At 34.4% G+C, this 15,615-nt stretch overlaps 1 protein-coding gene across 1 annotated transcript; it reads right to left on the bottom strand.

Annotated features, from left to right (window-relative positions):
* Positions 1 to 2,523: 2,523 nt before the first annotated feature.
* On the bottom strand, positions 2,524 to 15,130 carry Cog7 (conserved oligomeric Golgi complex subunit 7). Its single transcript, XM_067124835.1, has 16 exons — positions 14,988 to 15,130; positions 14,075 to 14,164; positions 13,745 to 13,825; positions 11,499 to 11,603; positions 10,964 to 11,095; positions 10,654 to 10,837; positions 10,217 to 10,410; positions 8,842 to 9,061; positions 8,545 to 8,670; positions 7,182 to 7,282; positions 6,311 to 6,479; positions 5,599 to 5,769; positions 4,480 to 4,682; positions 3,759 to 3,868; positions 3,403 to 3,557; positions 2,524 to 3,274 (listed from the first exon to the last, which is right to left on the bottom strand). The coding sequence occupies exons 1-16, from the start codon at positions 14,988 to 14,990 to the stop codon at positions 3,102 to 3,104; spliced, it is 2,217 nt and encodes a 738-aa protein (XP_066980936.1). The 5' UTR covers positions 14,991 to 15,130; the 3' UTR covers positions 2,524 to 3,101.
* Positions 15,131 to 15,615: the final 485 nt, after the last annotated feature.

Below are 15,615 nucleotides of genomic sequence, written 5' to 3'. Positions count from 1 at the left end.
ATTTAAGTGAAAGTTGAGAGGTTGCAAAGCTCAAACCACAACGGTTTATGTGCAGTGGAAAACGCTAGTGAAACCAAATTTAAAAAATAATCTATAAAAAGGACCACACTTCCCTGGGACAGTTTTTGACAAGACATAACCAAGAGAACCAGTTAAACCACGCTGACAGCATTTTTGGATGACTCCTAGATACTAAAAAATTCTTGTAAATTTCGAGATCACATATCACTGATTATCACAAACAGAACCAGTTTGTACACTCCCATACATTTTAACCGTGACTAAGTACAACCTTGAGGAAACCATTATTCGTTTAGTGAATTACATAGCAATATACTTTAAATTTTCATCCGGGTTTACAAAAAAAAAACTAGGCTTCTTGCAACATAGATAGCAAGATCTCAAGTTTTAAGCCTTAGAGCTATCACAAGTAGCACAATGAAAAATTTGGTCACATTTAACTATTTAAGAGGTCTCGTGTACACACAAGCAGCAGTTTAAAATGATTGCCGTGGCATGACTAAATCGCTGAACTTAAGAACAATTTTTCTGTAAGAGCCACTAATAACTTAAAAACCAAATAAAATCCATTAGCAAAACAATCTACTTACACGCTTAAGTAGCAGGACTTGAGATTGTGACATGAACTCTTCCAATCCTTTGTAAAGAGATTGTAATATATACTTGCTTTGAGTCTTCTGTAACTATCCTTGGCGATCTGAACTAGCTTCTAACACTGTGTAACCAGTCTTTTGGTGTGATATGAACACGTTTTCACGCTTGTATAACCAGTCCTGTATCTACGTTCACCAAGTACTTGACCATTCCTCAAAAACTTCCTTGCCTTTCTACAAAAATCAGCTACCATGTCACAGTACGAGAACATTAACACACACAGCAGCATCTAGACACACTTGACAAACCTTTTCCAGCTAAAGCTGCTGGTCAAATGACCACGTTTCTCTGGAGGAGGGTTTCAGGCCAAAACCATTACATGGAGGGCGAAGAAAGGAAGATGAACTTTCTATTTTAGTGTCGCTGGGAGATATGCGGCGCCATCTGTAGTTCTGTGGCTTAATGAACTTATTTCGAATCCAATTTAGAATAAAAACTTCAAACTACGTTGAAAATCCATGATTTACAAAGGTCATTTGCACAAAGAAATTATTAATCTACAATTTATGCCCAATAGTTAGCAATATCACAACCACTTTAGTTTTATAACGTTAAATCAAAATCCTATTCGGAATTATGGTACAATTATTAAAACAAATTTAGCCATATATGATTTTCATGGATGTGTGTGTACATATACAGAGGTATATAAATGTGATTTAAGTTTTCAAAATAGTCGAATCATAAACAGAACTTTACATTATAAAGGTTACGCTAGTTTGTGTGGAAAAAGTTATGGCAGAAAACGAAACTAAAAGTAAAGAAAATGTAAATTTGAGGTAACTAAACTAAACTAGACTAAATTGGTCATTTTAAAAATAATTTTTTTATAATATCTAGCACAGGTTTTGCTGCAGGGTATATTAATGCTGAAAGTTTAAGTATTATCATCCTAAGATTACATAAGTCTGTATGACGTTGTTTAGCTAATGTTACCATGAGAAATGAATGACATAACCTAAATAATAGTGTCCATTGCCTATCTATCAAAATAGTCTAAGGCCTCATGATTATATATATGATAGGTAATTCAGGACCAGATATATAAGCAATTTACACAGTAATTATATTGATTAACAAATCTTTGTTAGGTTAATATTACTAATTTTCTGTAGGCCCAAGCACCCTCAGCAAGCTATGAAAACAAAAGGTTGAAATAGCTCCATAATTATTTTTTAGCTCCGATCTCCTTTGCAACCACCAATGTCTTTTCCTATGTCCAATAAAAGTATGAGGACGGGTGTATCTTTATGAAGGTGCATACAAAGGCAAGCAAATCAGAGCCTTATTCAGTAATATCAATAGTAGCAGCAATGCCAACATTATTAACACTTATCCTCCTCATATTATTTATATCATTAGCACTGGTGGTAAGCATAATGCTGTACAGGTAGCAGTAAAACAAGATACTTCTTAGACGATGGTTATGCTTTTACTGAAACACTGAGATAATCATTGAAAAATGACGTTTCTCAAGAATTCATCCTATTGTGGAAAGGTCTTCATTTCTCACACATTCTAGAAAATGCAGTTCTACCTTATCTTTCATTGGAATTGCTATTTTTGGTCACCATCTCGTATTGCTCAACAGAGAGATTTAATCTTAAACGAGAACTATAAAACAGAGCACATTAGCCCACCAGGTGGGAAGAAGCCCAAGGAAATGTATGAAAATTAAAAGGCAAAAAGCAATGTGGCGAGGCATATTGGAAAAAACCTTTATCTTCATCTGCATTATTCCATGTGAAACATCTAGGAATCTAAAGGATTATTAGTACAGCTTCAGGCTAAGTCTGAATGATTGTTAATAAAAAAAAAAAGCATGGAGTCGAATATAAAATCACAAGGTTTTTGTGAATGTGTTTATTAATAACAGAAATTATCCATAAATATAAAATCTTATTGGTATACTGTACATTGTATTAATACTGTATTATATAATAATAATTTAAACAAGGTGTAAAAATAGTGAATTCTCATTTTGCTGCTCTATGGTACAGAATGAAATAAGAAATTTAAGCCCTGGGACCTATGAGGTCATTCAGCATTGAAAGGGCAACCGAGCAAAAATGTTTTAAAGGAGTAACAGAAAAATTTCACACTTGCGCTATGAGACAATTGTTAGGAGGGTGAAAAGTAATATGGAAGAAATATGAACGGAAGTACAGTAAAAGGAATAAAAGGGATTGCGGCTAGCGGCCGAAGGGATGCTGCAAAGAACCTTTTGGAATACCTACAGTATACTGCATGATGTGCACTAGCCCCCTACTGGGAAAGTCATTGACTAAATTCAATCAGCAGTGAATAAAATTCCAAAAATCAAAATTATTAAATCCATTTAATTACTTGCATAAATACACTCAAATACACTCATTTTTTTATGTTTTATACAAAATACATTATCTAGAGTGATTCCTTTATCCAGACTACGACTGTACAGGAATGTTCCTCATTTGTCTTACAGCTGCAATCAATCTCGGGTTATTTCCTGGCGCAATTTTCCAATACTGGTCCACTGGAGCCTTGAGGAGAGCATTAAGTTTGTCAAGGGGATCGCATGTGGTTACACCCAAGTCTTCCAAGATATTGCAAATGTAGTCTGGGGAAGACAAATTAAATATTAAGGATCCTAGATTTGAATCATTCACATCATATAATCCTGACAGAAAAACATTTATCGATAACATTGATTAAAATATCTTACACAGTCATAGACCACACACTCACCAATATCAGTCGTCAACTGTGTGATCATTGAGGAAGATATTTCTGGGATCTTCAAGATGGCATCAGTGTAAAGCTTACAGGTGTTCTGCCCTACGCTATTTATGAGGAAATCTGCTGCACTGACTTCACTCTCACTAACTACACGACCCCCAGGACTAGAAGGCAAAACATACATTGGTAAATTTACAAAAAAGGCTCAATAAAATATAAATTATTGACATTAATACTAAATATAATTTAAATATAATTAAACTACATAATGAGTTACACGATTTAAGTTACAGAACTTGAACTTGAATTACAAAATATTCTTTCAGCATAAATTATTAATGCTATCAAGGAGGAGGTTAACTTACCTTGAAGCAGAGGATGTATTGGCTTCCTGTAAAGCTCGGTTCAGAGCTGGACTGTGATTAACTAAAAGAGGCTCCAAGTGCTGAGGAAGTGTCATCAAATACTGCCCAATCTGGATGATAAAAAAATTTTTAATTAAAATTAGGTCAAAAGGATAATTCCTGAGAAAAACCAACTGGTATCCATGGATATTTCAATAGGGAAAGTAATTTTATTCACATCATATATCTATAGGGTACTTACCACAACAAATGATAACATATATCTAAGATTACAATTTGGAAATAATACAGTACTGTACCAGATATGTATTTTTGTCAGTCTACAACAATACACCAGCACAAAGGTCGAAAACTTCCAAAGAAAAATTGAAGTAAAATAAAAGTCAGGATAAACAAAAGCAGTATGAGAATTCCAAAGTATAGCAGTAAATGTGGGAAGAGGTGGTCTGAGAAATGTTACTAGGTTGTATGACAACATGAGATTTATAAAAAAATATAACAGAAGCAGATTGTTTAATGCTAACTGGAGATACAACAAATATATATATCAAATTCCTAAACAGAAATCAAATACAATACTATTTCCTGACTATTTTAGTCTCTCAAAGAGATCACAGACAGTGCAACCGACAGTGAAGGAAAAAAATCTTGAAAATCATTTACCTGATCCTTTCTGCTATATGCACAATAAAAACAGCTAAACACATCATATAAATTTTACCTGAGTGATATACTCTTGAGGAGAAAACGAGAATGACAGATGAGCAGTTGTTCCCTGACGTGAATTCCAGGCAGGGAGGTCTGGAACAGCGGCTAACTGGGTCGACACAGGATTCATGATTGTATGAAGTGCTGCTTCTACACTACACTGACACTGCTCTTGTGCTTGAGTTAAACTGCTCTCAAGAAGGCGTCCATCTTCATCTGATGATAAACACATGGTGAAATAATTTAATTTGTAATTAGAGTTGACACATTATTCCTGTCCTGTATAAAGATGAGTGCTAATACAGGGACATAACAAAGAACGCCACAAAATCTCTAGACCTAGGTCATACTCAAGAAATGTCAGTTATTACAGATAACACTATTTCAGAATATAAAGAGCAATTATAAATTCTTACATAAACACTATTAAAACTGGACAAACAATGACTAACAAAGAAAAAGGTTTACAAAGAGATGAGTTATACAGAACAATTGCACTTTTGACAACGATGGGTTCCATACTGCTAAACTGTATGTAGCACAATAACTGTGAATGGGGACTTACAAACGATAGAATCACTGATAAATTTAAAAATATTTAAAAATATTATTACTGTAATATATTTTGCAACAACACTTTTTCAATACAAACTCTCTAACTTCAACACAGCCTATTCATGCACCACGTACAAATCCCGAACACATCAATCCACTTGTAAAAGAAAAAGAGGATCAGGTGATTGAAGCAAACTCCTACAGTTCAACACAGGTAGTAGTAAGTCTTCTTTTATTCCATTTGCAATGGAGTGTTAGGGATACACCCAAAATGTGCAAACTGGCTATGTAATAGTAATGGGTTTGAGGTGAAACAAATTATGATTCACAATTCTAATCTATAAACAAATGATGTATTACTACAACAAAGCATTATAACTAAACCATCACCTAAATTCTAGAAAAAGTACTTTCTCCCAATTGCATGAGCCTCACAAACACTAGAAAAGGCTTATGTCAGTATGAAATTCCACAGAGATCTGATTCATCCTACAAAACTGGACTGAGCCCATACCTATAAAAAAGGGACTCTGAATAAGACAATTCATAACAAATCTGGCAATTGGCCATCACATACCTACAACCTTTGTCACAAGTTTTTTCAAAACTTGGACTTTCTCTTTTGAAAGAAGCAAGTCGGGTGTCACTGAAAATGGTGTTGCCGCTTCCCAGACAAATTTCGCAGCTGCATTTGTAAATATAGTTGCTAATGAATGCTCTATGCTGTCTACTGCCATCACTAATTCACCTGAGAAATAAAGACAGTCTTTAGATGAGAAAATAATCAAGAAATGTTATTTATAACACAAACATTTTCAAAGCCAACAATTGCTTAGCTAGAAATGACCATTCAAAAGATTCTCAGTATTCATAAAATTTTAAGAAATCCTACACATCCTATATTTAGGAAGTGTTATGAAATCAATTTTCACAGTCAATGGTGATAGCCCATCCATTCATTATGTACATAGTCCATATCATAGTCTCTTCAAATAAGTATATATTTTAATGTTTAAAAGATCTGTAAGCTGTAAAAACAAACAACTGTAAAAACACATTATGTGTTCATGTCATATTTCATCATTAAGAATGCAACTTGAATCAAAAAATTTAAAAACAATTTGTTTTATGGTGACTGTAAACTCACAACAGTAAAATAACTGCCATATGTGGTAACATACAAGATGTGTTTTCATATAAAAATATTCATTTTTTGTAGAATACTGTAACTATAAATAAGGGCTCTGTCCTATAAACTATACTTTACACACATTCTTAACTTCTTTTACCTGCAGCTTGTATAAGGTTCAGACATGTTGTGAATACTGTCCAGTCATCAGTAATTGATGCTTTCTGTTTTTCAACATGTCTGGCTGTCTGGGCTAATCTGCTCGTGAACTGTTCCAAGTAGACCACTAACGCTCCAGTAAGATCAGGGAAACTCCAACCATTTGTTAACTGAAACAGCAAAATAAAGAGGTTTCGCTTTTATGACCAAACACAAGGCTTTCTCTATAGAATTAAATACTTTTTCAATAAGTCTGAGAACATAAGACCTGAACGGTAAGTAATTTTAATCTTACCATGACATATTCCTTGACACAAGTTTAATTACTTGTAAATGTTTCTAATAAGGAACCACATTCTATCATCAACGGTTATCACAATAGAAAAAGTGCTATGGATGATCACACACAATAAAAAATTCAGTGAAAAATGCTACTAGCATGTATTTAGCGAGCAACAAAATAGACCTACATATTCAAAATAGTTTCCATATTTTGTAGAAACAGCTACTGGTTTACTAATACATTTATTACCCGTCGATGAAGTTAAAAAAGTCAATACAATATGTTGACATTCAAATTCCTATAAGATAGGCTACTGACACCGACAGTTTAAATGATAATGCTTTCTAGTGGTTGCCTCATTATAAAAAACTGACAATTTATCAAACAACTTTTTTCATCCTTTTCCTCTGGCACCTTTTTCTTTGTTGCATTCTCAGGTTACCTTACTGCTATATAATTTCTACTTTGTAGTGAATCCTTTTTCTTTATTTATCAAATTTTTCAAAAAGTTTATCCTGTTTGCCATGACCCTAAAAAATTCAAAACTGAAGTCATGAGGAAAAAGCAGATTAAATGAGAAACATCAAACCTGTAAGCATCTTCCTGCTGCAGCATCAGCCTGGTTACTTAGTTTGCTACAGTACTCTCTCAGCCCATGAAGAGTTTCAGCTAAATCATGCTTCACAATCTCTGAAATTTTTAGACTATGTTAAAAACAATAAACCACATTCTGCCAGTAATACGTTTACAGTGTCTATGTAAAGTTTAATATACAAACAATATATTTCCAAAAATCTAAAAAGATTTCATCACAAACCCATCACTCATGCTATATATGCTCACATTTGTGGTCTTGAAATATTCTCAAATACTGCAAAATTTTGTCTCACAGATGCAAGAAAATCGGTAATAGCACAGCATAAGTACCACCTGAAGCCACAGGTACTCATAAATCACCTTCCTTACTTTTTGGATCTGCTTCATTCTTTTAGTCTTTTCATTCCCTTTTTCATTTTTCAAAAGCAATTAGGTGTGATTTTTAACTTAAGCAGGTATACCTGTTGCCTGCCAATATCTTCTGGGTCTCTGTCTTCACAGTAGGCAGTTGTTTATTGTGAGTAATGGTGTGTACCTTTATTCCTTCAAGAAAAACGTTTACTTGTATCTTTCAGCACTTGTCCAAATGTTTTTCCTGATAATTTTGGTGCTGGTTATTTAGGATTAGTGCTTAATCCTAAATAGCTACAGGACGTTAACTAGTTTGCAATTTAAAACCCTAACGATGGCCAGAGACTTCAGCTACTCCAAGAGAGGAAATTGAAAGTTTGATCCAGCGCCAAAGATGCCAGTGATGGAGGCCTAGGAGCTGGCCACTGAACATGCAAAGGACACCAACGGCAGACTGGCAAGTCCACTGCAAGATGACAGCAGAGAAAGGTGAGCAATGGGTCTTCAACAAGAAAGGAATGGCAAGGAGCAGTCTCAGCAGGAGATGTCTCGGTCCATTCAAGCAAGGTGCCAACAAGAACAAAAGATGTGAGAAGCTACACTCACAGACAAATCTACAATCATGACCATCTTACCTGACATCCTAGAACAGATACACAAATACTCAATGCCAAACAGGGTGAAAAAATGAAAAACTGGACAACGGTGGAGTCCTCAATATCCAGAAGACAGATTATGAAACCATAGAATAGCAGCAGATATGTTGATGGGAAGTTAGCCAAACAGGAAGAGAGGGTATGAGGACAGGTGAGTGGGTAAGTGCTCTCTCAATTCTTCCACCTGTAATGAACTTGTTAACAAACTTCGACAACAGAACAAGCTTGCGCCATAAACACTCCTATATAATAAAGGTTTATGTTCTTGTTGGAACAAATATAAATATAAATTAGCTATTCTATGAATGAAACTTGCCAACTACAATTTCAAAACAATAACTATATTACCAGCTGATATGAGATGAGAAAGTAGGAGAGCTTCTTCATATTCTTGATACTTAGCAACTTGTTCTTGAAGAGGGGAGTACACAGCTTGAGTAACTATTCGTTGCGACTGACTAAATTCAACTTGACCTGAAATATTGAAATGTCAATCAGAAAAATACTAACATGCAGCGTGTCTTATTCATACAACTAAAATTTATGAAAAAACAAACAAAAACATTACATTTTTCTACAATATCACAATAACTTTTGATTACCATGTTCTGAATCCACCTGTAACTGAAAAGCAATACAACCTACCTGCCTTTGCTGTACCAACAGTGGATTCAAAGTCTCGGAGAAAATTATCACCAGCTACTTTCACTTTTATGAGAAAAGCCAGCGGTTCTTCTTGCTGTTTTGCAGAGGCAGCAATGACTTGCATGATTGGAGGATCCAGTGTACTTAAAGTTGATGCTGCTAACTGACTTAGAAGGAAGTTTGGATCTGATCCTTCAAAGACTTGACCACACCACCTCAGCTGGAAAAAAGGAACAACCATACATGAATGCACTAAATAAGACAAAGTTCGAAGGTTCAAAGATACAAATGTATAAACCTACAATTTACTCATTCCAAAACAAATACATCACAGAACACTCCCAAACATAATAAAGTGACAATTATCTTTACTGCATACAGAGGCACATAAGTTGACCCTTAAAATTCTTGGGTGTAATTCCTATTTAAGCCTACATTTGTCAATTAAGTTGACCTCCAAAACAAGGAGTACCAAGTCCATCTGATTATTACACTTTATGTTACTCATAAACAGAACACACCATGGAATAAAAACCTAAGCAGAAATTCTGATTATATACAAGAAATGTCAAAAGGGCCTTTTTAGTATTCACATTTCAAATTTGGCCCTAAATTTTGACCCATTATTAAAATATATATAATATATAGTTGACACACTAGTAGCATGAATTAATATACTCTGCAAATATATGTGTCCAATGTCAGTAAGACTTGATACTGCTGAATATAAGACTAAATATATTAGAATTGTACACAATATGATTACCTTACCTTACCACTGAATACCTTTCCCTGCACTTTAATAAAGATTTTATAATGAAATTAGTGTGATCTATCAATGCCAATCTATCATACCAGTAAACAAAGCCATATACAATCTGAGTTTAATTGTACAAAATATAATGGCCAAATTCTATTTCACAAATGACTCTACTAACATATTAAAAAATCAGTAATTATAAACTTACACATATCAGAAAAAATCTGACAACAGTACATTTTAGGAATCAAAATGTTTACCCAATAACCACATCATGGTCTTTTACCTTTATGTAAAAAAGTTATGCTATTTGATGTCCATTCTATATCTCCTAGAGTTCTTGATATTTCTAGTACTGATGAGGACCCACATAGTGTAACTTTCTTTTTTACACAATGATTCTAAAATTCATAATGAATGAAAAATTCTGGTTTGATGTACTGTACTAGGACTAACAACACTTACATTTGATATACCAGCTATTACACCCTTTGGTTTTTTACTTATTCAACGGTCGATTTGCTTATGTTTGTAAAGCAGGACATGCACACCTCTTGGACAACTCCCTGACATGATGCCATTAAACAAATCCTTACAGAGTTATGTCACACATACCTGTTGTGATATAAGAGCTCCAAGCTTATCATAGAATGACTCCAGCCAAGCTGGAGGCCCACTTAACTGGGAACCTTCAAAGCCTCCACGCCATATGATGCCTAACTGTCCAATTTCACATTTGTGATAATAGCTTTCCAGTTCACTAACTCGACCCAGTGACTTGAGCATCCTGGCATATTTCATAGACTCATCTGAAAATGCAATGACAAAGAATATGCAAAATATACAGAGAGAAGAGTACAAGGCCTATTTTCTTTTCATTAAATGCTAATGTATAATTATCATGAACTTACAATGATCAAAAAGAAAAAGTGAAACAATTATGGTACATCTTAGTCCTTCCAATTGGCAACTTGGCTATCATTAATCATCCAAAATTTTCAGTTGCCCATCACACCAAAGGATCTAAGCTATGAACTGACACAGTAAGTTACCTAGATTATGTTGTTGAAATGCTGCAACAATATGTGGACTAGCCTGAGCTTCTAGTCGAACTTTCAAGCTTTCCAAGTGGGCCACACGTTCTTCATAATCTGGAGCATGAGTTAATATCCCGAGGCAATTCTGAAGAGCCACCAGTTTCCCAGCAATGGCATCTATATCCCCACTGTCCATTACCTGTTTCATTACAAAATGAAACATATGAATAAGAAAATTATTTATAAAAATCTATGAAGTAAAAAAAGCACAAAGGTCTTTCATAAAAATTGGAAAACAGTATTCAATCATTATTCAGGAACTTACCTCTTCAATATCAGTAGTAAGAGTGCTCCAATTATCAGCTTCTCTTAGAGCCTGTGATGAAGCCACAATACGCCCTTTAACAGTGTCAAGCTTAACCAACGTTTGCATACTGGCTGCTGTATTTTGTTCCACCTGTCAAAAATTGTGTTGATCAATATACAAAGACTAACAAAGACTATGTAGTATTTGTTCAAACAAATATACCTATGCTACCAAAACCATTTAGAGGAATTTTCATTTGTATTATCCCAAATCATTTGCTTTACAAGGCCCTTTTGTACATCAGCACAAAAGTTTATTTTCGTTTTGATAAATGCCTAAATGCAAGTGTATTGATGCCCTTGGCAAATACTACCACAGTTTCATGGATACTGCTGAGCCGGACCCTCACTTGATAGGTAGTGCTCACATGGGCCAAGTGTCCTATCCTAAACTTATACATGAGGGATGCAAAGATCCACATGGCAAAAATTACTTGGTTTTATAAAAGTTAAAAGTAATAATCTTACTAAGAAGAAATATAGTTACAACTTACCTTCTCTATATCCTGACGCACACTGTTCATCTGGTTTTTGAGAACAGCAACTTCATGTCCCAGTGACTCAATATCCCTGAGCACACGTGGCAAGCTTCCAACAACCTGCCAATATTCATTCATGAGTGCTATACATATCTAAAGAGGTATAATAATTAGGAAATGAAAAGACTATATTTAAAATCAATAAAAACAAAACAGCCATTCCATACAAATTCAGTTTGCAAAGCAAAATTTAGAACATTTACTTCTGATAATAACTACAGAAGAATATTTTTTCATTTATCTAATTCATGATGCTTTTATCTTTACAACAACCAAATAAGCAAAGTGCAACACACACAAAATTATGAAAGACATTAATGTTAATAATCTCTCATGAATAAATAAATAAATTAAAAGGGCACAATAAAAACTTGGTAAAAATTAATAACATTCTAATGGTAATACTCGCCTGCAGCATTTATAAGCTTTTCCCCTTCTTAACCCCTTCGCCACTGGCCTGTTGCACTGCCGATAACGCTTGCATACCGCATGAGACCGCGAGTATATCAGTCATCATTTGCTCCCACTAAACTTTCTGTTATTCATATTTTTCATTTATATTTTTATGTGAAAACATTGTGTACATACCAATGAATATTTTTCACCACATTGGCTATACACACACACACACACACACACATATATATATATATATATATATATATATATATATATATATATATATATATATATATATATATATATATATATATATATATATATATATATATATATATCGAAAAAAGAGGAATATTTAGTGGAAAAAGTAATTGCAGAAATAGAAATAGTAGTAAAGTAGTAGAGATAAAGTAGCAGAAAAAGTAGTAAAGTATTAGTAAAATAGTACTAGTAGTAATAGCAGTATATACTAGTTTTCTTACGGAAACAGTTAGTATACATCAATGAATGTTTATGGCATTGGTAATAATAATAATAACATAATCATAATAATAATAATAATAATAATAATAATAAAAAATTCAACAGTAATACCACTACTACTACAACTTGTAGTAGAAAAAATGATGATAATAAAAATTACACGTTAGTGTAAAAAAAAATGAAAGAAGTTTTCAAAAAACATAGTACACTTTCCTGTTGACCGAAAATACTCCTCTGCCCGGGCATTCATCCATTCACACAGTCTGCCAATATCATCATCACAAAAAAAGAAACAAAATGCATCTCGTGGGCAGGTGAAGTCGGGTGTGCAAACGAGATCCCATTGTCATCCGTGAAATCGGGGGGTGGGTCTGGGTGCTTGTCACAAAATGGATCTGTTATGAACTGCCAACCTTCATCGACAATGGGTTCAATGTCTTCTAAAATCTCGGTGTCGCTGTCATCCTCTATGCAACTATAACAACTATCACTATAATCATCTGACAGATCTGGCAGGTATTCCTACCCAGGATCTGAAATACTATCATCTGACATCATGATACTGAAAAATAAAAAAACCTGTAAAATAACTACAATCAAAAGGAGAAAGAGTTTAGGCCGAATCCAAATGGTTTTCACAAGATCGTGACAATGTTTCATACATAACAGCTTGAGGCGCACTGACATGTGCTGCTGGACGATACCCCTTATAATATCCCATATGAATATGACGTCACGACGACCATCGGACACTCATTGGCTAGAATGAATAGTGGGTGGAGCTTCTGCACCTCTCTCGTATACACAATACTACGCCTGAAACCCATCCAAGCTGAAGAAAACAGCTCTGCTTTTCGAGGAGGGATGAAAGACGTATAGGCGTACGTCATGATCTTTATTACTGTACCGTAAAAGACGTACATGTGTACGTCGCGGTGGCGAAGGGGTTAAGTTATTTTTTCCAATACTAACCTATTGCAGGTACTTTAACCAAGATGGCCAACCTCCTGACCCTATTTTATGTCCCCACTTGATCAGACTACACAAAAAGTTATTCGATTACTCAGAGGCCTGAGGGATACCTACCATATATGCCAACCTACTTATGCCATATGATCTTTTCTTTTCTCTATAGTCAATTACTGTCTTGGGATTTGAACAAAACAGGCCATCTTGAAGTAATGAGTTTGTACTGAACAAATTTATTTTGTTCTTAAAAATTATATTTTGGAACTTCTTCCTGGAGTATAAATATACAAATAAGAAACAGTGCTAGAAAAGTCCTACTAACATTAAAAAGAATAAACTATCATAAATACCTGTTGACTTGTCTCTTCTAAGGCATTATTTACTTCTTGAATGGCAAGCTGGAGCCTCATCACGAGAGAAGAAGCATATTGCTGAAATTTCAAAAATAGGAAAGTAAAACTGATGACACCATTCTAGTCAAACAATAAAAGTAATTTTCTTAATACTATATATCATTGGCACATCACAGCAAACCTCAAATTAAAACAACTTGAAGTATAAGGGAAACAAGTCTTAATTTGTACAAGAATACATTTCTGATGGACAATGCCTAAACTGGTCGGCAAAGCCTACACTGAAGTATAGGCTGACAAATGTTTGGTAAAGTAGTTGTCACTCACATCTCTATTCTGCTGAGCTTCCTGGCTGCGGAAAACATTATTGATCCAGTCCTTTGGGTCAAAGCTTTCTTGAGAGAATGCAGTGAGATCCTGTAAAGCAAATTATCATAATAAGTCTGGATGAAACAATTCACATTAAGTATCAATAGTGCTTACTTAACCGATAGTGTTCCTAATAACTGCTGAATGACTTACAAAAATGTTAACACTGACATCATTCATTACTTTATGTGAAAATGGCAGATTTTAAAGATACATTTTCCCAGATACACAAACCCAACTCTTTATATGGGACGCTCTCTCAGCACGGCAAGGACCAGCTGAAGCTACAAACAAGATTCCAAAAAAGCGTTCTGGAACTCCAAGAAACAAATTTTAAGTTAGAGAATGTTTTCATATTTCCTGTTTAAGCCAGAGATTTTAACAAGGCCTCATTTCCACGACTCACGGCCTTCGAACTGGATGGTAGGCTAAGAGTTCAGGAGTTTTATTATGGACCTTGAGCTTACCATGGTCCCCTGCCCTGAAGACTTGCCATAACCAGAAAGAAAAAGCAACTTCACACGGTTTGTCATAATCTCAAATATAATTGTTAAATAGCTGCTTATAGGTTATTAAGAAAACAAAACATTATTCACCAAGTGATTGGGTGACTAGGCTTAGCCAGTCTCTTTAGAGCAATAATTTCTGTCAAGATTATAACCGTTTTAGGCAACAAATTAATGCCACAATATTACAATACCACAAAATTATTATTATTTTGGTAACCTTCACCACTGGCAGAGTTCCCTGCCTTAACCAACGATCTACTAACCTAGGCTAGGTTACCTCACATTAAACTATCGTACCGGTTGACTGTGATACGTTAGTTATATTAAAAGTCTTTTATTCATAAAATTCATCGTTTTCTTACCATTTTCACTGCAAATTAAATGTTTCCAGTCTCTCAGAGAAGTAATCAATTATATTCAATTGGATTCCGGGGTAGATGTTTGGCCAGAGGCGACGATCGACTTGACATGTCAGCAGTGGCTATAGTAGTAGTAATCATAGTATGGCTGTCCTGTAACGGCTCCTCGTTCTATTTTCCTTTTCCTTTTTTATATTTTGACAAGAGTTCCTTGATTTAATTGCTTGGATATGTCAGTTATTTTCAGCAGAGACTATTTACCTGATATGACTGTTTAACTGAATAATTTCAAATTTTCACAATAACGAATTCATTACGTTGCAAAGTACAGAATGTTTGTGATTTGTTAATTCCCGACAATATACATCACACATTATTGAAAGGTTTAAATAACATAAAAATTTGCTTAAATCTTTGGTACATTAACGGCCATGCATGCAGTGTTTTATAATAATGGTTGTTGATTATAATAATGCCTGCTACAACCATAAACTTAATTCCAGAGACACGATTAGTTACGCTAATGAAAATCTAAGTCAAAATAAGTATATCCATAACGTCTAGCTGGTCTAAATCTGTGCAATGACGTTCGAGGTGGTATATAACAAATTTTAAATTATTTTTTCTAAAG

The sequence above is a fragment of the Macrobrachium rosenbergii genome, chromosome 22 (assembly GCF_040412425.1).
Source record: "Macrobrachium rosenbergii isolate ZJJX-2024 chromosome 22, ASM4041242v1, whole genome shotgun sequence".
NCBI classification, from domain to species: Eukaryota; Metazoa; Arthropoda; class Malacostraca; order Decapoda; family Palaemonidae; genus Macrobrachium; species Macrobrachium rosenbergii.
Note: the sequence above shows the minus strand (reverse complement) of the source record. Positions and strands in the feature narration are given on the sequence as shown.